General features: G+C 37.4%; 1 protein-coding gene and 1 long non-coding RNA gene across 3 annotated transcripts in view; one reads left to right on the forward strand and one right to left on the reverse strand.

Moving 5' to 3' along the window:
* Window positions 1-24,479, reverse strand: part of LOC121712342 (fibrillin-1-like) — a 178,556-nt gene that overhangs the window by 147,973 nt on the left and 6,104 nt on the right. For both annotated transcript variants that reach the window (XM_042096540.1, XM_042096538.1), the window contains exons 4-23: window positions 23,301-23,343; window positions 10,200-10,361; window positions 9,139-9,288; window positions 8,668-8,808; window positions 8,138-8,278; window positions 7,764-7,904; window positions 7,439-7,579; window positions 7,018-7,167; window positions 6,523-6,681; window positions 6,097-6,237; window positions 5,329-5,469; window positions 4,805-4,945; window positions 4,431-4,571; window positions 4,107-4,247; window positions 3,586-3,726; window positions 3,062-3,202; window positions 2,688-2,828; window positions 1,883-2,023; window positions 1,506-1,646; window positions 59-199 (exon numbers count right to left, since the gene is read on the reverse strand). In XM_042096540.1, the coding sequence (XP_041952474.1) occupies window positions 59-199; window positions 1,506-1,646; window positions 1,883-2,023; window positions 2,688-2,828; window positions 3,062-3,202; window positions 3,586-3,726; window positions 4,107-4,247; window positions 4,431-4,571; window positions 4,805-4,945; window positions 5,329-5,469; window positions 6,097-6,237; window positions 6,523-6,681; window positions 7,018-7,167; window positions 7,439-7,579; window positions 7,764-7,904; window positions 8,138-8,278; window positions 8,668-8,808; window positions 9,139-9,288; window positions 10,200-10,361; window positions 23,301-23,343 (2,779 nt within the window). The remainder of the gene's footprint in view (window positions 1-58; window positions 200-1,505; window positions 1,647-1,882; window positions 2,024-2,687; window positions 2,829-3,061; window positions 3,203-3,585; window positions 3,727-4,106; window positions 4,248-4,430; window positions 4,572-4,804; window positions 4,946-5,328; window positions 5,470-6,096; window positions 6,238-6,522; window positions 6,682-7,017; window positions 7,168-7,438; window positions 7,580-7,763; window positions 7,905-8,137; window positions 8,279-8,667; window positions 8,809-9,138; window positions 9,289-10,199; window positions 10,362-23,300; window positions 23,344-24,479) is intronic.
* On the forward strand, window positions 1,232-24,232 carry LOC121712379. The gene is made up of 3 exons (XR_006032600.1): window positions 1,232-1,244; window positions 12,144-12,153; window positions 24,151-24,232. It is a non-coding gene; the product is annotated as an uncharacterized LOC121712379 (long non-coding RNA).

Raw genomic sequence — 24,479 nt, forward strand, 5'->3', positions numbered from 1 at the left:
TGCGCAAATTCAATGTGGAAGGTGTTCCACTAACATATAAAGAACAAAATGAGCACACCTATGCATGGATTGATGTTACTAATAGTCAGAGATGTGTTTGTCGGGGTGTAACCTCTCCAGCAAGAACAGTTGTAGCTCCCGATCGTGTTGGAGCAGGTGGAATTTTGACCACATGGATCAGAGTCACATTCATTGATGTCTATAGGGAAAGTAACATAGAAACTCATCTTAAAGGACATGAGAACGAATAAAGGAACATTTGGAAATTCATAACTTCACATTTAAAACGACTTGGAAGACAACATGAGTGCAGAACACTCTTAATAAAACTGGACAGATTTGAGAGATTGCAGGCATTTCTGAAGAGAAATTTTCATTCAAAACAAAAAAAGAATCACAAAAATTTGCATTGGGAACTGCTTATGGCTGGTTCAGATTACACAACCTTTAGGTCTTCCACAATGCCCTTTTAGGATTGACCATGCCAGACTAGGCGATCATAAAACCAAATTCTTGTCACGTCTTGGTCGGGAGATTGGCCACATTACAAGATTGAGTAACCTATCGTTCATGTCACATGTCGTCATAGTGTCAGGGTGATAGCAATGATTTTACAGTTAAAATTAATAATAATTTAATTTCTAGACTAGTTTCCGTTATCCATGTGGCCCTTCTTGGTTTAAAACAAAGACACCCTCCCCTCCCCCAATGAAATGCTAATGTGGTGGTTCAAGGCCTATCAGGTACACAGGACAAAAGATGTTACCTTGATATAATGTATCCATGTGTCATGAAATGTAAATGTATTCATGTCTGGTATCATTGTGATAGTCTCAGTACAAGGATTGTAATGATTTGATTGTGAGAATGTTTGGAACATTCTATAAGTGATATTTCTGATATATAAGATATCTCTCCTCATGCTATTCAGATAGGTGTGAAGTGGGTGTGAGTAGGTGTGTCTGATGCCAACTGGAGAACCAATCATGTGGGCTTGTTTTGGCGCCATTTTCTTCTTTGTTTAAAGCAGTTAAAAGTAACTAAACTGCAATGTTTGTCAGATTTGGATTTAGACTTGGACTTAGACTAAGATGTAGAACAGAAGAGAGGAGACGTTGGCTACAGGCCAACCTAGGCCTTCCAGGCCTGGGCTAGGCCTACATAGACCACAGACCATTTTTCTTGTACCCTCTCTGCTTGTAACAGAATAAACTTGATTCCTGAGTTTTTCCTGAAGTTTGCCAGTCTAAGATTAATATTAAGTAATTATTCACCACAATTACTTTCAAGGGTCAACAGAATGCTGTAAGAGATTCCCCCAAAATTCTCACATGCTAGACTTTTCATTGTGGTGTCGTGGTGCCACGCTGCAGAAAATAAATTGCTGGTCGTTGAGAAGGATATGTTACATTACAAGACGCGTTCCTCCTTCATAGTTTAGGAGGAAATTATCTCCCTTGATGCAGTTAGACAACCATAGTATTTTAATATAAAAACTTGCACACCTATGCATGGATTGCTAGTGTTAATGGGCAAAGATGTGTTTGTTGGGGTGTATCCTCTCCAGCAAGAACAGTTGTAGCTGCCAAATGTGTTGGAGCAGGTGGAATTTTGACCACATGGATCAGAGTCACATTCATTGATGTCTATAGGGAAAGTAACATAAAAACGTATCTTAAAGGACATAAGAACGAATAAAGGAACATTTGGAATTCATAACTTCACATTTAAAAACACCTTGGAAGAGAACATGATAGCAGAACACTCTTAATAAAACTGAACAGATTTGAGAGGTTGCAGGCATTTCTGAAGAGAAATGTATAATATTTTCATATAAAACCATAAAAATCACAAAAGAAAGTCTCAGGAAAAAAATACGTACCTATGCATGGGTTGTTAGAACTAATAGGCAGAGATGTGTTTGTTGGGGTGTATCCTCTCCAGCAAGAACAGTTGTAGCTGCTAACCGTGTTGGAGCATGTGGAATTTTGACCACATGGATCTGTGTCACATTCGTTAAAATCTGAAAGAGAACATAATCTCTAATTTATTAGGAGAAAATAATATGCAGAATTCATTGAGTGAATAATCTCCGTATATATGAAAACTCTTTCAAAAGTTATAAACTCTAAAACACAGAAGTGACTATTGGAAAATAATCTACTATAATAATCTTTCAAGAAAATATGGAACATTTGCATTGGGAACTGCTTATGGCTGGTTCAGATTACACAAACTTTAGGTCACAAACAAATGCCTTAAATGCATGTGGAAAGTCAAAGCATTGGCAATGAGCACTACGATTTGAAAGAGTACATCAATACAGGTGAAATGAGGACATTATACAAGGTGGGGAACACACCTATGCAGGGGTTGCTGCTGCTAATAGGCAGAGACGAGTTTGCTGGTCTGTATCCTCTCCAGCAAGCGCAACTGTAGCTGCCAACCGAGTTGGAGCAGGTGGAGTTTAGACCACATGCATCAAAGTCACATTCATTTACATCTATAAGAGAAAAAAAAACTCTAATTTATTTGGAGAAAATAACATGCAGAATTGATTGAGTGAATAATCTGCCTATATATGAAAATTATTTCAAAAGAGACTATGAACATGGTACATGCTCAAATTACCTACTTTTCAAAAGGAAAGAAATCACAAAAAAAAGTCTTAGGAAAAACCTACATACCGATGCATGGATTGCTAGAACTAATGGCCAGAGATGTATTTGTCGGAGTGTATCCCCTCCAGCAAGAGCAGTTGTAGCTGCCGATTGTGTTGGAGCAGGTGGAATTTTGACTACATGGATCAGAGTCACATTCATTGATGTCTATAGGGAAAGTAACATAGAAACTCATCTTAAAGGACATGAGAACGTATAAAGAAACATTTGGAATTCATAAATTCACATTTAAAACGACTTGGAAGACAACATGAGTGCAGAACACTCTTAATAAAACTGGACAGATTTGAGAGATTGCAGGCATTTCTGAAGAGAAATTTTCATTCAAAACAAAAAAAGAATCACAAAAGAAAGTCTCAGGAAAAACCTACTGTACGTACCTATGCATGGGTTGGTAGAAGTAATGGGCAGAGATGTGTTTGTCGGGGTGTATCCTCTCCAGCAAGAACAGTTGTAGCTGCCAACCGTGTTGGAGCATGTGGAATTTTGACCACATGGATCTGTGTCACATTCGTTAAAATCTGAAAGAGAACATAATCTCTAATTTATTAGGAGAAAATAATATGCAGAATTCATTGAGTGAATAATCTCCCTATATATGAAAACTCTTTCAAAAGAGACTATAAACATGGTACATGCTCAAATGACCTACTTTTCAAAAGGAAAGAAATCCCAAAAACATTCTCAGGAAAAACGTACCGATGCATGGATTGCTACAGTAGAACTAATGAGAAAATGACTAATGAAACTAATGAGAACAAAACAGCATTCATCTACTTCTAATGTGAGATATTTGAAGAATATTTGTCTTTAATATAGATTGGCTTTCATTCCATGATGATAGCTAGAAATTTCCTTCAAAAGGAAAGAAATCTCAAAAAAGTCTCAGGAAAAACCTACGTACCTATGCATGGGTTGGTAGAAGTAATGGGCAGAGATGTATTTGTCGAAGTGTATCCTCTCCAGCAAGAACAGTTGTAGCTGCCAATGGCATTAGAGCAGGTGGAATTTTGACCACATGGATCTGTGTCACATTCGTTAAAATCTGAAAGAGAAAAATACTATAAAGTTATAAACTCTAAAACACAGAAGTGACTATTGGAAAATAATCTACATGCATGTGAGGTGAGGACTGTTTTAAGATTACTTTAGAAGGAACTGTGTATATGGATTGCATTTAATGGACGGGACACAATTACATAGACAACATGTACATGACACAAAATGCCCCCCCAACAAAAAAGAAAATATGGAACATTTGCATTGGGAACTGCTTATGGCTGGTTCAGATTACACAAACTTTAGGTCACAAACAAATGCCTTAAATGCATGTGGAAAGTCAAAGCATTGGCAATGAGCACTACGATTTGAAAGAGTACATCAATACAGGTGAAATGAGGACATTATACAAGGTGGGGAACACACCTATGCAGGGGTTGCTGCTGCTAATAGGCAGAGACGAGTTTGCTGGTCTGTATCCTCTCCAGCAAGCGCAACTGTAGCTGCCAACCGAGTTGGAGCAGGTGGAGTTTAGACCACATGCATCAAAGTCACATTCATTTACATCTATAAGAGAAAAAAAAACTCTAATTTATTTGGAGAAAATAACATGCAGAATTGATTGAGTGAATAATCTGCCTATATATGAAAATTATTTCAAAAGAGACTATGAACATGGTACATGCTCAAATTACCTACTTTTCAAAAGGAAAGAAATCACAAAAAAAGTCTTAGGAAAAACCTACATACCGATGCATGGATTGCTAGAACTAATGGCCAGAGATGTATTTGTCGGAGTGTATCCGCTCCAGCAAGAGCAGTTGTAGCTGCCGATTGTGTTGGAGCAGGTGGAATTTTGACCACATGGATCAGAGTCACATTCATTGATGTCTGTAGGGAAAGTAACATAGAAACTCATCTTAAAGGACATGAGAACGTATAAAGAAACATTTGGAATTCATAACTTCACATTTAAAACGACTTGGAAGACAACATGAGTGCAGAACACTCTTAATAAAACTGGACAGATTTGAGAGATTGCAGGCATTTCTGAAGAGAAATTTTCATTCAAAACAAAAAAAGAATCACAAAAGAAAGTCTCAGGAAAAACCTACTGTACATACCTATGCATGGGTTGGTAGAAGTAATGGGCAGAGATGTGTTTGTCGGGGTGTATCCTCTCCAGCAAGAACAGTTGTAGCTGCCAACCGTGTTGGAGCATGTGGAATTTTGACCACATGGATCTGTGTCACATTCGTTAAAATCTGAAAGAGAACATAATCTCTAATTTATTAGGAGAAAATAATATGCAGAATTCATTGAGTGAATAATCTCCCTATATATGAAAACTCTTTCAAAAGAGACTATAAACATGGTACATGCTCAAATGACCTACTTTTCAAAAGGAAAGAAATCCCAAAAACATTCTCAGGAAAAACGTACCGATGCATGGATTGCTACAGTAGAACTAATGAGAAAATGACTAATGAAACTAATGAGAACAAAACAGCATTCATCTACTTCTAATGTGAGATATTTGAAGAATATTTGTCTTTAATATAGATTGGCTTTCATTCCATGATGATAGCTAGAAATTTCCTTCAAAAGGAAAGAAATCTCAAAAAAGTCTCAGGAAAAACCTACGTACCTATGCATGGGTTGGTAGAAGTAATGGGCAGAGATGTATTTGTCGAAGTGTATCCTCTCCAGCAAGAACAGTTGTAGCTGCCAATGGTATTAGAGCAGGTGGAATTTTGACCACATGGATCTGTGTCACATTCGTTAATATCTGAAAGAGAAAAATACTATAAAGTTATAAACTCTAAAACACAGAAGTGACTATTGGAAAATAATCTACATGCATGTGAGGTGAGGACTGTTTTAAGATTACTTTAGAAGGAACTGTGTATATGGATTGCATTTAATGGACGGGACACAATTACATAGAAAACATGTACATGACACAAAATGCCCCCCCCCCCCCCCAACAAAAAAGAAAATATGGAACATTTGCATTGGGAACTGCTTATGGCTGGTTCAGATTACACAACCTTTAGGTCTTCCACAATGCCCTTTTAGGATTGACCATGCTAGACTAGGCAATCATAAAACCAAATTCTTGTCACGTCTTGGTCGGGAGATTGGCCACATTACAAGATTGAGTAACCTATCGTTCATGCCACATGTCGTCATAGTGTCAGGGTCAACAGAATGCTGTAGGAGATTCCCCCAAAATTCTGAAATGCTAGACTTTTCATTGTGGTGTCGTGGTGGCACGCTGCAGAAAATAAATTGCTGGTCGTTGAGTAGGATATGTTACATTACAAGACGCGTTCCTCCTTCATAGCTTAGGAGGAAATTATCTCCCTTGATGTAGTTAGACAACCATAGTATTTTAATATAAAAACCTGCACACCTATGCATGGATTGCTGGTGTTAATGGGCAAAGATGTGTTTGTTGGGGTGTATCCTCTCCAGCAAGAACAGTTGTAGCTGCCAATGGTGTTTGCACAGGTGGAGTTCAGACCACATGGATCAAAGTCGCATTCGTTTACATCTATCAACAGTGAAAAAAACAAGGACAACAAATTGGGAAACTAAGTTAGAAACAAACAATTCATAGATATTGTGTTGAAAATATATGAAATCTTCTGACCTGGACACACAGGTTAATTGGATGGGCTCAACACCACTTTTGTTTCATTTTCAAAGTGAGGCTGTTTATTTGCCCAGCTCATGTCTAGTTTTACTGTCATACTCAAATTTAAATTTAATTCAATCTCTCATGGCTTTGCATATCCTGTGCAACAGTTCAGTTGAATGAAATGGGATGTGAACCAACCTCTCTGGCAGAACGGCCCATTTTTCGGTAAACCATTAAGACATCCACAGGTGCCTTCGCTGAACTCATCACAGGCTCCATAAGTGATACAGCTGTCATGGGGCCAGGTGTACTGCTCCTCACAGACACACCGATATCCACTCGTGTTTGAGTAACACACTGATGGATGATGGACAATCAGTTACTCTTATGTTATGGATGCAAAGCAGTGTGACTAACTGTCCCTTGATTTTATCATTTATATACGTATACGGTGAGCACACATTCATGAGGCTTTCTTGAGCGTTTCAGAGGACCAAAATGTCAATTAATGAAACACATTAAACTACATATATACAGTGGAGGAAATAATTATTTGATCCCTCACTGATTTTCTAAGTTTGCCCACTGACAAAGAAATGATCAGTCTATAATTGAATACACTTATTTCAAGTCAATGAAATGCAAATCAATTCATCTTTACTTTTTCTTTTTTCAATGAGATGTTATTCTCACCTGTTGTGACATTGATGTCAGTGATCTCAACTTGTTCAGTTGTTGCGAGTGGGAGAGGAAGGTCAAGTTCAGACAACTCCATCTTCAGTTGGTCAGCATCTACTGTTTCCATCTCAATCTCAACCCTGTACTTGTACAGTTGAACAGGACCTGTAACAGTCCGTAATGCAAAATACAAGTGTGTCATTGTCAAAAAAGAAATAATAGCAATACACTGCATGCATTGTGTTTGGAACTAAAATACTCCCTTGCTTCTTTACAGAATAATTATATGTTTATCTTAGATAACTCTTCAGTGGAGCTGCACAAAAAATGCCTTAAATGCATGTGGAAAGTCAAAGCATTGGCAATGAGCACTACGATTTGAAAGAGTACATCAATACAGGTGAAATGAGGACATTATACAAGGTGGGGAACACACCTATGCAGGGGTTGCTGCTGCTAATAGGCAGAGACGAGTTTGTTGGTCTGTATCCTCTCCAGCAAGCGCAACTGTAGCTGCCAACCGAGTTGGAGCAGGTGGAGTTTAGACCACATGCATCAAAGTCACATTCATTTACATCTATAAGAGAAAAAAAAAACTCTAATTTATTTGGAGAAAATAACATGCAGAATTGATTGAGTGAATAATCTGCCTATATATGAAAATTATTTCAAAAGAGACTATGAACATGGTACATGCTCAAATTACCTACTTTTCAAAAGGAAAGAAATCACAAAAAAAGTCTTAGGAAAAACCTACATACCGATGCATGGATTGCTAGAACTAATGGCCAGAGATGTATTTGTCGGAGTGTATCCGCTCCAGCAAGAGCAGTTGTAGCTGCTGATTGTGTTGGAGCAGGTGGAATTTTGACCACATGGATCAGAGTCACATTCATTGATGTCTATAGGGAAAGTAACATAGAAACTCATCTTAAAGGACATGAGAACGAATAAAGAAACATTTGGAATTCATAACTTCACATTTAAAACGACTTGGAAGACAACATGAGTGCAGAACACTCTTAATAAAACTGGACAGATTTGAGAGATTGCAGGCATTTCTGAAGAGAAATTTTCATTCAAAACAAAAAAAGAATCACAAAAGAAAGTCTCAGGAAAAACCTACTGTACGTACCTATGCATGGGTTGGTAGAAGTAATGGGCAGAGATGTGTTTGTCGGGGTGTATCCTCTCCAGCAAGAACAGTTGTAGCTGCCAACCGTGTTGGAGCATGTGGAATTTTGACCACATGGATCTGTGTCACATTCGTTAAAATCTAAGAGAGAACATAATATCTAATTTATTTGGAGAAAATAATATGCAGAATTCATTGAGTGAATAATCTCCCTATATATGAAAACTCTTTCAAAAGAGACTATAAACATGGTACATGCTCAAATGACCTACTTTTTAAAAGGAAAGAAATCCCCAAAACATTCTCAGGAAAAACGTACCGATGCATGGATTGCTACAGTAGAACTAATGAGAAAATGACTAATGAAACTAATGAGAACAAAACAGCATTCATCTACTTCTAATGTGAGACATTTCAAGAATATTTGTCTTTAATATAGAGTGGCTTTTATTCTATGATGATACATGTAGCTAGAAATTTCATTCAAAAGGAAAGAAATCACAAAAAAGTCTCAGGAAAAACCTACGTACCTATGCAAGGATTGCTAGTGTTAATGGGCAGAGATGTGTTTGTCGGGGTGTATCCTCTCCAGCAAGAACAGTTGTAGCTGCCAACCGTGTTGGAGCATGTGGAATTTTGACCACATGGATCTGTGTCACATTCATTGATATCTATAAAGGAAATTTTGGGATTCAGGTTTAAATGTAGTTTGGGTGGAAGAGCATCTGTGCACAGAACAGTCCAAATACATTTTTGAAAGACTTGTAGCTGCAACTGTAGCTGCCAACTGAGTTGGAGCAGGTGGAATTTACTGTAGACCACATGCATCAAAGTCACATTCATTGATATATATGGGTGTTAAATGTATTTGGAGAAAAATAATATGCAGATTTGACTGAATGAACAATCTACCTGTAAACTCTTTCAAAAGAGACTATGAACATGGTACATGCTCAAAATACCAGACTACTTACATATAAGAATATAAAAGTATGTCTTACCCTGGCAGAGTTCTCCACTTGGTATGCCTTGGATGCATCCACAAGTGTTATTGATGATGGCATCACAGGCGTTGTATGTCAGACAGTTTTTATATGCCCAGCCATACCCAGGCTCACATATACACTGGGTACTTATACTATTGTAGCACACTGTGAAAGAGGTTATTTATGAATTTATGTATTAGAATTATATAATTATTCTGAAACATGGGTTATGTATTAGAATCATTCAACATAATATTTCAATTGGATGAATTTGTTCATGCGCATAATTAGTCCCTTTGTGCTTTTAAAGTACTATTTTGTCTGCTGTTTCAGATACAGTGGCTTAATAGTAATGGGAAACTTATAGGTTGTATCAGCGATTGTAGGCCCAAACATAAATGATCACATTCATCTAATCTTTCTTAACGATCCGCTAGCTGCCCGCCCCATAATCAGGCCGTAAAAAAAACGCGTCTCTGTAGGCAGCCTAGGCTCTGAGATCTGCACACAAAAACAATTGCTAACAACAAGTGTTGCCAACCACTCAAAGGCAAAATAAAGTGTTCTAACCAATAGACCTCTGAAGTTCGACTACATAAAGGAACCAAAGCTGCCATCTTTGCCCATATAAGGAGATCCAGATGTTAATTGAAGCTAACTACCTATGGCAAGTTGCATTGCAAGTTAGGGGTAGCAAAAATCTAAGTTTGCCGTTTTAACGTAGCGAAGATCACAGGTGCCACTCGAAGGCAAAGGACAAAACAAAAGTGTGTTCAGCAAAACGTCTGCATTTCAGACTTCTTTGCCCCCGCGAGAGTTAAACAGGTGCGATACTTCAAAAACCCCATGTTATTTTCCCATAGGAAAAATCGCAAGATACCGGATCTCAAAGATGGCAGCTTTTTTGTATAACCGACGAGATGCACGTTCAGGAGAGTTTCAATTGCATGAGAGGGAGGGGAGGGAGTAGCGAGCTAGCTCTCTGTTTTGTTTGAATGTCAACAGAAGTGACGTTACCCTGCCATCGCTGATACAACCTTTAATGGTACCTATAAAGATACAGCAAAAACACCTACCTGTTGTAATGGAAATATCTGTTATCTGTACACTGTTGTCGGTATATAGTGGTAGACTAATCAAGTTTACAGTTGACTTTACTTGCTCTAAGAATTCAACATCAGGTCCAATGACATCTGCTTCAATGATGTACTTCCAGGAGCCTTTAGAATTTAAGGAAGCTATAGAAGAGAGAAACTGTGTGAAGGTAAAGAATACACTGGATCTTACAACACGTGTTCATTTTGATTGACAGTAATATTTTGTATATTACTCAATCGATAGTAGTTGTAGCCACTTTGTTCTTGACCACCTTAACCCTCCTATTGTGTTTGTTTCATGGTTATTAGAGTGCATGAAAATGCAATCTACTGTTATCCGATTTCTTATTATTATTATTAGAGTGCATGAAAATGCACTCTACTGTTATCCGAATTATTCTTATTATATGTTATTACAGTGCATGAAAATGCACTGTACTGTTCTTCCTAGGCTTCTTCTTATTCTTCTTCTAACGCAATTAATGCAGCAGGGCCGGCCCGAGGCATAAGGGAACTAAGCGGCTGCTTGGGGCCCCCTGGTGGCCCCAATCGAGTTTCTTTCTTTTTTTTTTTACATAATAAATAACGTAAACAAGTGACATCAATGAATGAATAAATGAAACAATTAATCATTTAAAACAAGAAAATTCTGATTTTATGATCAACATGCCTGCCTACCTCTACTGTGTCTGCCAGCCTTTGAGTCACGCGCATAAACTAGACACCTAGGGTGCATAGACAATTCGTGCAGACACTGCATCAAGTTCAAAAATCGGAAGAGACGGTAATGTTAAGAAAAGTCACAAAAAAGGACGTATCCCTCTGGTGCCGAAAACAGAAAGAAGAAAAAGACAGAGGAGAAAAACGAGCAAGATACAGGTATGTTTGCATGATTATTTACAGTATGTTTTGTGCTTGAGGTAGCTAGCTAGCTGTCATGATCTAATATAAGCCATCACCAGAGCTAAATCCCCGCTATCAACAGAGAAATGTCTCCCATTAATATATATTTATCTAGGTGTATTTCAGATGTCAAGGATATTGGGATTGTTTTGGATGTTCAATCAAGCATGTACCCTAGCCATAGGTGGGCTTATGTTGTAAATTAAAGTTAGCTAGCTGACTGAAGTGGACATTAGCACTACAGTAGCTACATGAAAACGTACTGTAGCTGAAGGCAAATTTACCACAGAGGGATTGTTTCTGATTTCGCACCTGAAAGTGTTGATAGTTTATTACTGTTCTATAATACACGGGTTTCCCGTTTACCAACAAAAACTAGATGCGCGCGCAGCCGTGAGGCAGAAGACACTTGGTGGCCGTCCACAACGTTATAAACTTAACCTAAATAGTCGGCTGCTGTAAGCTACAATCGGATTTTTTTGTATACCCCTGTTGTCTCAATGATAATAACATCTCATTTCAGACTATATTTCAAAGTTTGATGTTCATTTGGATTATTAATATAACATCGTATTTTGTCATTTTTGGCAAAGACATGCATTTCGTTAGGGATATTGAACATATTTAACATTCTCTAACCATCGTGATTTTGAATTGGTGCCGTTTTCAGCACAAAAACTCATTTTATTCTTTTGCTCTTTTGCATTGCTCGATCTATGCTGTTCTATGGTGCTTTCTGCCTCTTGGTTGCGCACGCATGTTTTCGTGACGTTCCATAGAAATCCATGTATATGTGACATAGTGGTAAGTCTGATAGCAACAGCAGGCTAAGCCCAGGCTCCCAGTCCCAACCCCAACCCATTTACTAGCGCGACTCTGGGTTCCAGCTTCATAGGCAAAGATGGAACAGTACGTGCGCTCTGCTCTAAGATCTTTGGAGAGAGATGGAAGTGTTTGAGAAAATATACCATGTTGGGTGGGGAGACTTCTGTGATGAAAATAGACTTACATTTGATTAAGATAGTGGCAAGTGATGTAGCGGTGCTACCCTAATATTTAGACTGCAGTAGATCACCATGTTAAAGGAGAATTCCGGTGTGATATTGACCTAAAGTGTATTGAAACATGATGCCGAGTGTGAACGTATGTCTCATAGCCCATCTCGGCTTGTCCCCTGCACTCCAAAATCTGGCGCTAGTTAGCCGATGCTACCAACAGCTTTTTCAATAGTGGTGCTTCGGCATCGGGCTAGCCATGCAAATAAATCACTGTTTTACACCCATTTACGAGGCTCAATGTATCTCCACACTTCATTGGTAGACTTCCGAGGGCCCTGACATTTAAAACGAGACATTGAGAACTTTGAAAAAGCACTGGTAGTTTACTTACAAGACGATTTACAGACAGTATCTTCACAAAGTTTAGTGTTTGCAGCCATCTTGAATTTAGTCACGATAAGTCGAGCAACTAGTAAGAATGAACTGGTATGATAAGGGATCAGATTCCAAAAATAATTCAGTGGAAATGCATGGATTCCAGTTTCTTCCAGTAGCAGCAACTGGAATCCATGCATTTCCACTGAATTATTTTTGGAATCTGATCCCTTATCATAGCTGTTCATTCTTACTCGTTGCTCGACTTATCGTGACTAAATTCAAGATGGCTGCAAACGCTAAACTTCGTGAAGATACTGTCTGTATAAATCGTCTTGTAAGTAAACTACCAGTGCTTTTTCAAAGTTCTCAATGTCTCGTTTTAAATGTCAGGGCCCTCGGAAGTCTACCAATGAAGTGTGGAGATACATTGAGCCTCGTAAATGGGTGTAAAACAGTGATTTATTTGCATGGCTAGCCCGATGCCGAAGCACCACTATTGAAAAAGCTGTTGGTAGCATCGGCTAACTAGCGCCAGATTTTGGAGTGCAGGGGACAAGCCGAGATGGGCTATGAGACATACGTTCACACTCAGTATCATGTTTCAATACACTTTAGGTCAATATCACACCGGAATTCTCCTTTAAGCGTTCACCATACTGCAATTAAAGGAATTATCCGGAGTAAAATGCACTTTAGATCGATTTACGGATGATTGGGAGTACATACGTTGAGTTGACATCCAAATCATGTCATTCGGATGTGTTTTGAGAAAGTTAGATGTTACCGTTTTTAGTCAAAGCTCGTTAGCGTGGAAGTGAGAAGGGCATATTATTTTGCCGCTACAAAACGCTATTTTTATACCTCTTCTACAGTTCCAAACAACATTGCACTTACGTGGTAGTGAGTAGAGGGTCCCAAAGCCAAACCGAAGTATCCCGAGGTCTTTATGTGGTCGGATAGAGAGTTCAGAATGAATTTCATCAAGCCAGTACCTTTCCGGAAATGTTGCCATCTCGATTGCCAAGTGTGCTCTGGAAATTCACAATTTCGTCGCCGTTTAAAAAAAAAAAAAAAAAAAAAAAATAGTCCAGTCCATACAACTTCATTTCAATTTCAAAAGAAATACTGGACTATGTTTTTTTTTTTTTTTAAACGGCGACGAAATTGTGAACTGTAGAAGAGGTATAAAAATAGCGTTTTGTAGGCGAAATAATATGCCCTTCTCACTTCCACGCTAACGAGCTTTGACTAAAAACGGTAACATCTAACTTTCTCAAAACACATCCGAATGACATGATTTGGATGTCAACTCAACGTATGTACTCCCAATCATCCGTAAATCGATCTAAAGTGCATTTTACTCCGGATAATTCCTTTAGGTATACTTTTGATTATGCCTCATTTGCCAATAGAATATGAATTGTTAGATGTGGAATTGCTTGTTGATGAGTGTAAGTAATGATAGCAAAATAAACTCATTCTGCTCCATCAAATATGCACTTATGCAATATTTTAATTTGTTTCAGGGACACTGTTGAAGTACTTTGGAGCACATCTCTACCACTACCTAACTCTACCTCATCAAGTGTCTGCCTCCATGGCTGATGACACAGAAGGTGAGGTTTTCTTGATGGCAAATGGTTACATAGCCTGTTAATATGACATGACACGTTTAACATAGTTTTTGTTTTATTTATTTATGTATTTATTTAATCATTGCAGGTTCGTCCACTGCAGAGTTGCAGATACCTGAAAGCCAGGAACGAAGTAGGAATAAGTATCTATTTTTTGGGACATTTTATTTTTGATTATTAATGTTTGTCTATTTTGGTTTTATTTTGTAGTTGAAGATTGCTCATTTAATGCACATTTGCGGATTTGTTCTGCAAATCTGTTGAAAAACAAGTCATTAAACGGATGTACTTGTTTACAACAAATACAAATGCTGTTGTATTTTGTTATTTGTCAATTCAACTTCAGTAAACCACCCTTAGTGCTTCACTTTGAATATGAATGTTTCAAATAAATCTGTAAATAATAAATAAATTAGTACCCTCTAAGATTAAAAGGTGACAGGGTTGGTGTAAATAACAACTAATACATTGGTTTACTAAGCACATGGGGCCAGAAGTCTAGAGCGGAGCCCCAAAACATTTTTGGCATGTGAGCAAGGATGGATTACTGAATGAGCCTACCGAGTCCTTATGCATCTGTGTCCAGGGGGACAGTAGTTCATAATCAGTCACTGTATTAATACATAACCTCACTGTAATTTATAATATGACATTATAGTATGAAGTTGTCAATTATCGCCAAGCACAGGTGACTCTTGTGGGAGGGGGCCCCCAAATCAAATTCTGCTTAGGGCCCCCAAAAGGCTCGGGCCGGCACTGTAATGCAGCTTCAACCGTTTAACGTAGAAACTTCATTCAAACTATGTTACGTAGGTCTTACTTAGGACATCTGGGCTTTGCATTTTTCATCTTTGTAACTTTTATACTTGAGAGTATAAACTATTTATTAAAAACTACTCAACATTTTCCCATAGACTTAACATTAGGCTGATAACATCACAATGGACTAATTAACTTGATTTGCACCTGTATCAACTTCCAGCTGCTCATCTAGGCCCCATCAAAGAATCAGTTCAACTGATTGCACCTGTATCAACTGCTTTCTGCTGAACTAGGCCAACTCTCTCTGTGTCCCTCCATTCTACAAGGATATAAGGCACATTTCATCCAACTTTCTAACTATTCATCCTCTTCAAACCATTCACTCATCCACCCATTAAACTGTCCATCAACATCCATTAAACAATCTGCCTATCAACATCCATTCAACTTTCTGTCTATCAACATCCATTACACTATCTACATTTTTTAAACTATATACTCTGTCTCAGGTTTCAAGCATACAATATGGCTCTATTAAGACTGCCGTTAAGAAATTAGAATCCTAGGCCAGGTGGCTAGGCTATATTAAACCTCATCTACCTAGTTCAGTCATTCCAACTTTTAAACCTCATCTACCTAGCAAATAATTTAACCTTTTAAACTATCCACCTATTTAACTTTTCAGTCATTCCAACTATATTAAACCTCATCTACCTAGTTCAGTCATTCCAACTATATTAAATCTCATCTACCTAGCAAATAATTTAACCATTTAAACTATCCACCTATTTAACTGTCCAGTCATTCCAACTATATTAAACCTTGTCTACCTAGCAAATAATTTAACCTTTTAAACTATCCACCTATCTGTTCAGTCATTCCAACTATATTAAGCCTCATCTACCTAGTTCAGTCATTCCAACTATATTAAACCTCATCTACCTAGTTCAGTCATTTCAACTATATTAAACCTCATCATGTTGGTTGCCAATTAGCACATCATCTGTTTTAACAATATATTTCACACCATATGTTTTGCATTTTCATGCACTGGTAATTCACTGGAATTGCGTTTTCTAGTTATTATTCCGCTGACGCTTTTTGTGCGTTTAATGCAGCTTCAACTGTTTAACATAGAAACTTCATTCAAACTGCGTTGCATAGGTCTTACTTAGGTGACTTCAGCTATGTTATTTTCAACTTTGTAACTTTTATACTTTTTAAACTATTAATTAAAAACTAGTAAAATGTCCCCATTGACTAAACATCAGATTATGACATCACAATAGCAACTAGAAAAGCATTTCCTGAAGGAAATACAGTGCATGAAAATGCAAAAATATGATGTAAAATATCATACAGAGTAAAAACAAACTATATTGGTTGCTAAGTAGATGAGGTTTAATATAGTTGGAATGACTGAACAGTTAAATAGGTGGATAGTTTAAATGGTTAAATTATTTAGGTAGATAGTTGATGATAACTGACAGTTGGAATGGCTCTAATGTTTGCTAGCAGTTATGCTAACTATGTTAACAAAGATAATAATGTTAACCAAGTTACTATGCTAACTAGCATGCTAACAATGTTAAAATGTTAAGTATACTAACCATGTGACTTAGCTAACTTAGCTAATCATTTTTAGCAGTTATGCTAACTAGCATACTAACATGCTAACTATGCTAATCATGTTACTTAGCTAACTTAGTTAATCATTTTTAGCAGTTATGCTAACTAGCATGCTAACTATGTTAACCATGTTACTTAGCTGACTTAGCTAATCATTTTAAGCAGTTTTGCTAAAAATGCTAACTAGCATGCTAACATGCTAGCATGCTAACTATGCTAACCATGTGACTTAGCTAACTTAGCTAATCATTTTTAGTAGTTTTGCTAAAAATGCTAACTAGCATGCTAACATGCTAGCATGCTAACCATGTTACTTAGCTAACTTAGCTAACTAGCTACAGTGGGTAGGAGTCATAGTTGATGACAAGTAACAGTTACAATCATAGACATAATATACATAGACGCCGCATTGGCTGCTGGAAACGAGAAATGCGGCCGCCATCTTGGACCGGTCATACTCCTCGTTGCGTTGCAGCAGAAGACACAAGATGCCAGTACTGTGCAGCATGTTCCTGCTCAAATCGACGAACCATCGCAAACAGGGCTCGGGGGATTTACTTTTCTCAAGTAAGATTTAACATTACCGTACTAATGGTTGTATTTTGTGAATAGAATATTACCAGAGAGTTGAGAAGGAGCAAGGATCTTTGATATTACTGTATGAGAATCGTAGCCAGCTAGCTAGGCTGTTTACTCGGTGTTCACCTGGCTATGAACTGAGACTTAATAAGTCATATTCCATAACACTGACTTAGATTACAACTGACACAAAAAGGCTATTGTAGAAATAAATCATACTAGATTTGGCTGGCGAATTTTACACAAGTGGCACAGACTGTAGCCTATATTATTGGGCAATCGCTAGCTGCTACTTGTAGCCTAAGCGTGTTGGTAGCTTCACTATTTTCTGAATAAAGTAACTTTTCAATAGCTTAACTTCTTTATTTATCAAGTGGCTTAGCCACACAAGCTACACTTTTCTTGTCATGTGTAATTGGCACAATTTAAAGTAGCTTCCTATGTAGAGAACTAGCCTACTGCTGTGTTTGTGTTAATAATACATTTGACTGGGTGGTAGTATTGTGTAGTGTTTTATTCATAGCAGAGTAACTGATAGTTTAGCTCACTACAATGTCTAAGTAGCTTGCCCAACACTGTATTATTCACATGTCATTTACCCTAACAAGAATAAGATGCCTCTCAAATTCCTTTATTCATTTTATTCATTTATTTATTTTATATCTCCCCAGAACAACTGCCTTGCTCAAGGAGACTGTGAATGAACTGAATAGTCTCCTCACATCCCTGGAACTGAGGAAGGTGCAGCTCTTCATTGCAGTATTGGAGGGCATCTGCTACACTGTGACTGAATATTTGATTTATGAGCTCCACCTTCATCACCTGCATTCACCACTCTGTGTCCCATTTCCCCATCGTCTGGTTGACTCGGTCCTCTTTTAGGGAGTTTACCCAGTTTCACTATGTACTGCTATCTTATTTGCCCACCTGCTGTCTGAAGCACTTTTTTCTTAGCCAAAGTGTACCCAAGCAATTTTAGCAAGGTGGGAACATACAAAATTACATGCACCAGTTATCGAAATCATAGAACCAACTGCATGACAGTAACCTCTGTCTCACTGAGCCTGTGAAGACACTCCCCGATTCTTTACTGATCGCAATGAACGGGGCTGATCTTAGCAGTTTCTAAAATGTTTCTTAATTCTTATTTATTTAATCTCTTCATTGGGGCTGAAAGCTTTCTGTGAACTGTAAATAACAGATGCTGTTGATGAACCCATTGACACTGTACAAGTGACAAGTCACCTTTTTGTCTTGAATTGATGAAGTTACACTTACTATGCCAAACCAATGTCTGTTTTTTAAGGATCAGAAACAAACCTACAAACTTGCACTTTACAATATTTATGGAACTTGTCTAACAAATGCTGTTGATATTGAACCCAGTTACTCCATTTCCTTTACTTATGCCACACCAATGTCTGTTCATCAAACTTTATTTTTGATGGCACTGAACTGAAAATGTTAATGGATTTTTTCTGTCATTAAAACTTGTATCAAACCAGTTTCTGTCTATGCTGTCAAACATGGATTAGTTATGTTCCCAGTGTTTATATTGGATGTCATCACTTTATAATATATCATATATGAGAATATTCTATTACTATTAAGCCCACTATGAATATTAAAATACACACAACCATGTTTCCTGTATACAGCTTTTCTACTGGAAGGTTTACAACTTATTCTGTCAATTTACCCAAGTTTGTCACTAAACCACATAGGCCTACTTGGAATACCCCTCAGATGTCTGAATGGCACTGATCTCACTTAAATGTTTATAGAACCTTTCTGTGAATAATGCTGTTGATGGAACTTTTCTGTCAACTGTGAACTATATTTAACTCATTAAACTTGTATCAAACTAGTTTTGTCTATGCTGTCAAACATGGATTATGTTCCCAGTTTTGATATCGGACGTCAGGTCACTTTATATCATATATCAGAATATTCTATTACTGTTAAACCCACTATGAATATTAAAATACGCTAAATCATGTGTCCTGTATCATAGCTACATGTATGACCTTTGCAGCAAAAAAAACCGAGTGAGAATCTGTTCGGTATTCAGTGAGATATGATTAATTAAGTGCGCTGACAGCTCATCTCACAGGCCAAACAGATTACACTGAGTGGAGTGGATGACCGGTCCAAGATGGCGGCTCCAAATCTCGTCAGCGCTAGTAAGGAGTAGCGGTCGATGCGGCGTCTATGTATATTATGTCTATGGTTACAATGGCTGAACAGTTAAAAAGTTCAGTAGTTTAAAGGGTTAAATTGTTTAACAGTGAAATATTGTAGTGAGGACTTTTATTTTGAAACAGCTTTTGGCAGAGGAAGCAGTTGAACAGGATGTGTAGTCTTAATAGGGCCAGTTTGTATGCTTAAAGCCTGAGACTGGCAGTTGGTCCAGGTGGCCCGAACACCTGCCATAGGATTCTAATTGCTTAACGGCCGTATTGTGATGTCATAATCATAATGTTAAGTCAATGGGGAAATTTTGATTAGTTTTTAATTAATAGTTTAAAAAGTATAAAAGTTACAAAGCTGAAAAATACATAGCACCCATGTCCTAAGTAAGACCTACGTAACATAGTTTGAATGAAGTTTCTACGTTAAACGGTTGAAGCTGCATTAAACGCGTTAGAAGAAGAAGAAGAACTAGAAAACGCAATTCCAGGGAATTACCAGTGCATGAAAATGCAAAACATATGGTGTGAAATATATTGTTAAAACAGATGATGTGCTAATTGGCAACCAACATGATGAGGTTTAATATAGTTCAAATGACTGAACTAGGTAGATGAGGTTTAATATAGTTGGAATGACTGAACTAGCTAATCATTTTTAGTAGTTATGCTAACTATGCTAACTAGCATGCTAACATGCTAACTATGCTAACCATATTACTTAGCTAACTTAGTTAATCATTTTTAGCAGTTATGCTAGCTATGCTAACTATGCTAACCATGTGACTTAGCTAACTTAGCTAATCATTTTAAATAGTTTTGCTAAAAATGCTAACTAGCATGCTAACTATGCTAACCATATGACTTAGCTAACTTAGCTAATCATTTTAAGCAGTTTTGTTAAAAATGCTAATTAGCATGCTAACATGCTAACTATGCTAACCATGTGACTTAGCTAACTTAGCTAATCATTTTAAGCAGTTTTGTTAAAAATGCTAATTAGCATGCTAGCATGCTAACTATGCTAACCATGTGACTTAGCTAACTTAGCTAATCATTTTAAGCAGTTTTGCTAAAAATGCTAACTAGCATGCTAGCATGCTAACTATGCTAACCATGTGACTTAGCTAACTTAGCTAACTAGCTACAGTGGGTAGGAGTCATAGTTGATGACAAGTAACAGTTACAATGGCTGAACAGTTAAAAAGTTCAGTAGTTTAAAGGGTTACATTGTTTAACAGTGAAATATTGTAGTGAGGACTTTTATTTTGAAACAGTTTTTGGCAGAGGAAGCAGTTGAACAGGATGTGTAGTCTTAGGGCCAGTTTGTATGCTTAAAGCCTGAGACTGGCAGTTGATCCAGGTGGCCCGAACACCTGCCATAGGATTCTAATTGCTTAACGGCTCTATTGTGATGTCATCAGCCCATGTTAAGTCTATGGGGAAATTTTGACTAGTTTTTAATTAATAGTTTAAAAAGTATAAAAGTTACAAAGCTGAAAAATACATAGCACCCATGTCCTAAGTAAGACCTACGTAACATAGTTTGAATGAAGTTTCTACGTTAAACGGTTGAAGCTGCATTAAACGCGTTAGAAGAAGAAGAATAAGAAGAAGCCTAGGAAGAACAGTACAGTGCATTTTCATGCACTGTAATAAGAAGAAGCCTAGGAAGAACAGTACAGTGCATTTTCATGCACTGTAATTAGAATCCTATGCCAGGTGTTCAGGCCACCTGGAGCAACTGTCTCAGGCTTTAAGCATACAATATGGCTGTATTAAGACTGCAGATCCTGTTCAACTGCTTCCTGTGCCCACAACTGTTTCAAAATAAAAGTCCCTTTAAACTATCCAACTTTTTAACTGTTCAACTGTTATCAACTATTCAACTATTCAACTGTTACTGTAACTGTTTGTCAACTATGACTCCCATCAACTGTATCCTCTGCCTTCAACTGTTTCAAAATAAAAGTCCTCACTAGCTAGTTAGCTAGTTAGCATCATTAGCATTGTTAGCATAGTTAGCATTTTAGCAGAACTGTTAAAAATGATTAGCTAAGTTAGCTGAGTCACAAGGTTAGCATGTTAGCATAGTTAGCATTTTTAGTCAAACTGCTACAAATGATTAGCTAAGTTAGCTAAGTAACGTGGTTAGCATAGTTATCATTGTTAGCATAGTTAGCATTTTAGCATAACTGCTAAAAATGATTAGCTAAGTTAGCTAAGTCACATGGTTAGCATAGTTAGCATGTTAACATTGTTAGCATAGTTAAAATTTTTTCCAAAACTGCTAGAAAACACGAGCTAAGTTAACTAAGTAACTTGGTCAAAATAATTAGCTTTGTTAGCATAACTGCTAGCAAACATTAGAGCCATTCCAACTGTCAGTTATCGTCAACTATCTACCTATATAGAGCCTTTAAACTATTTGTCTATCAACACGCATTAAACTATCAGTCTGTCAACAACTTGTAAACTATCTACATATAACTTTTAAACTTTCAACATTCATTAAACTATCTGTCAATTAACAACTGTTAAACTATCTACATTCAACTTTGAAACTGTCTACGTCTAAACTATCAACTTTTATTAAGCTATGCTATATCTGTCCTAGCTTCATTTTCATGCACTCGTAATTCCCTGGAATTACATTCTCTAATTCTTCTTCTAACGCTTTTTCTGCGTTTAATGCAGCTTCAACCGTTTAATGTAGAAACTTCATTCAAACTGTGTTACGTAGGTCTTACTTAGGACAGGTGTGGAATGTATTTTTCATATTTGTAACTTTTATACTTTTTGAACTATTAATTGAAAACTATTAAAAATGTCCCCATAGACTTAACATTGGCGATAATGGCATCACAATAGGGCACTTATAATCCTATGCCAAGTGTTCCGGCCAGAGCCATATGTTCCGGCCACCTCCAGCAACTGTCTGTCTCAGGCTTTAAGCATACAATCTGGCTCTCTTAAGACTACAGATCCTGTTCAACTGTTTCCTCTGCCCACAACTGTTTCAAAATAAAAGTCTCCACTACAATAACTCCCTATTAAATAATTTAACCATTTAAACTATCCAACTATTTAACTGTTCAACTATTCCAACTGTCAGTTATCATCAACTATGCCTCTAGCCTACTATATATCACCACCACCTACCTAGCAACCAATTTAGCAACCATTGAAATTAAGCATCTATGTCAGTTTCCATAGCAACCAAGATGATTATACTAGCAAACAACTGTTCGGCCATTCCAACTGTCGGTTGTCATCAACTATGACTCCCTGCCACCTTTTTTCTCTATCTGACCTCCATCTTTTTACTTGGATTATATTTTAGACAATATTCCACAATATTTTATTCAGCATCAATTTTTTGATTTTCATGCACTCCCTTTCATGCAATTCCCTGGAATTACATTCTCTAGTTTGTTTTGTGTTCCCAGTAAAAAATGGTCACGGCCATAGACTGTATATGGTCACGGCATTATAGTTTACCAAATCCATAGTAATATTATCATTTAATATTGTGATAGACCTTTTTTTTAATCAACTTAAAAACTTTTGAATATAACATGTTCTGAACTTCCAAATGCTCTTTCTGGCCTGCAGGCCACATTAACCTAAGACCATACAAGTCAGTGGGGGAAAAATGTTTTTTGGGGGATAGGTTCTCATGGGGGCGGTCATACTGTAGAAGCACCAGTGGAGCAAGGGGTGAGTTTGTGTGTGTGTGAGTGTGTGAATGTGAACAAACACACCTACTGCCCATCTAATCAATAGTGATGCCTGAATACTGTGCCTGGAATTTAATACAGTTATTTTGGTCTCACCCATTCATTTCTTACACCACAGGTGTACGAAAGTTAAAAAACATGCCTAAAATGTTATGGAAATAATCAAAATGTATTTCATGTGTTCAGATGCCTCGTGTGAACAAAGTAATGGAGCCTCATGACAGTCAGATTAAATTAGTAACATTTTTGAGATAATAATCCAACTGACCTTCACTTTTCTGTCTTTGCAGTTGTCCATCTGAATTAGGTAACTACAGATGAGACAGACATTGTTTTAGTTGGCCACTGAAGTAAAAACTGAAGGCTTCAGGGTTTTATCACAGAGGTGTAAAAATCAACTCACAATTCGGCCGATTTGATACACTTACAATATACTGTATATTCAAGACAATAAGACCGGAAATCCATTCATAATCCATTACATGAGCTGCTTTCCTATCCTTTCTCTTTTTTTCTAGTAGTTATTCTCCTATTCTGCAGAATCTGATGCAAAATGAAAAACTGAAATATCAAAATAATCAACTCAAAGTCTCTCAATCATCATCACTACAGACAGTCCATCACAGTTTTTAAACCATTTTAATTTTCTCATTAAATCAATTTCTAGTGAAACCTGTGTTGTAACAATGCTCTGTGTGGAGTTCTAAGTCTGAGACTGCACAAGCCCCTGCACCTCTCTCTTCTATTTGCTTTGCCAAAGCAACCACAGTTATCACCCCACAATAGTGTGCCTTGATGAGCAGCATCCATCCAGTTTTTCTACCCTTCCCTTTAGCGACAATCAGATAACGAAATGGTGCCACAAGCCTTGGCATTGTCGGTCACTGTTATCTAACATATCAATAATAGCCTAATTTAGACAATAGTTCACCATTACAAACAATGCCCAACAACAAGGTAGTCTGGCGAAAATTAGCCTCATCAATGAAATTAGTCAGGTACATATTTGCAGCAAACTTGTGGGTGATTTGTGGGAAACAAATGATTTCACTAGAAAACACTGCCAGGAGTTTGCCAGAAGTTCACTAGTTCACCAGCAAAGTTCTGGCAACAATCAGAGGTGTTCGCCAGTGATTTGCCACCACACTTAGCCAATAATGGCAAACTTCCAGTGAACTTCTGGTGACAAACCTAATTTGCATATGAGCAAATTTGCTGCAACATTGCCAGTGGGGCTAGTTTGTCTACACATATCCATATGACATGTGAATACATTGAGCCAATCATGTGGTGTGATGTGAATACATTGAGCCAATCATATGGTGTGTTGTGAAGACATCGTGGCAATCATGTGTTGTGAACTCGCCGCTGGAGCAAGATTGATGTCGTGAAGCCTTGTGCATTTCTGCCGAATAGGATGCCCGATGAGTGCCCAAAAAAGCGTTGC

This window comes from Alosa sapidissima, chromosome 6 (assembly GCF_018492685.1).
Source record: "Alosa sapidissima isolate fAloSap1 chromosome 6, fAloSap1.pri, whole genome shotgun sequence".
Taxonomy (NCBI): Eukaryota; Metazoa; Chordata; class Actinopteri; order Clupeiformes; family Clupeidae; genus Alosa; species Alosa sapidissima.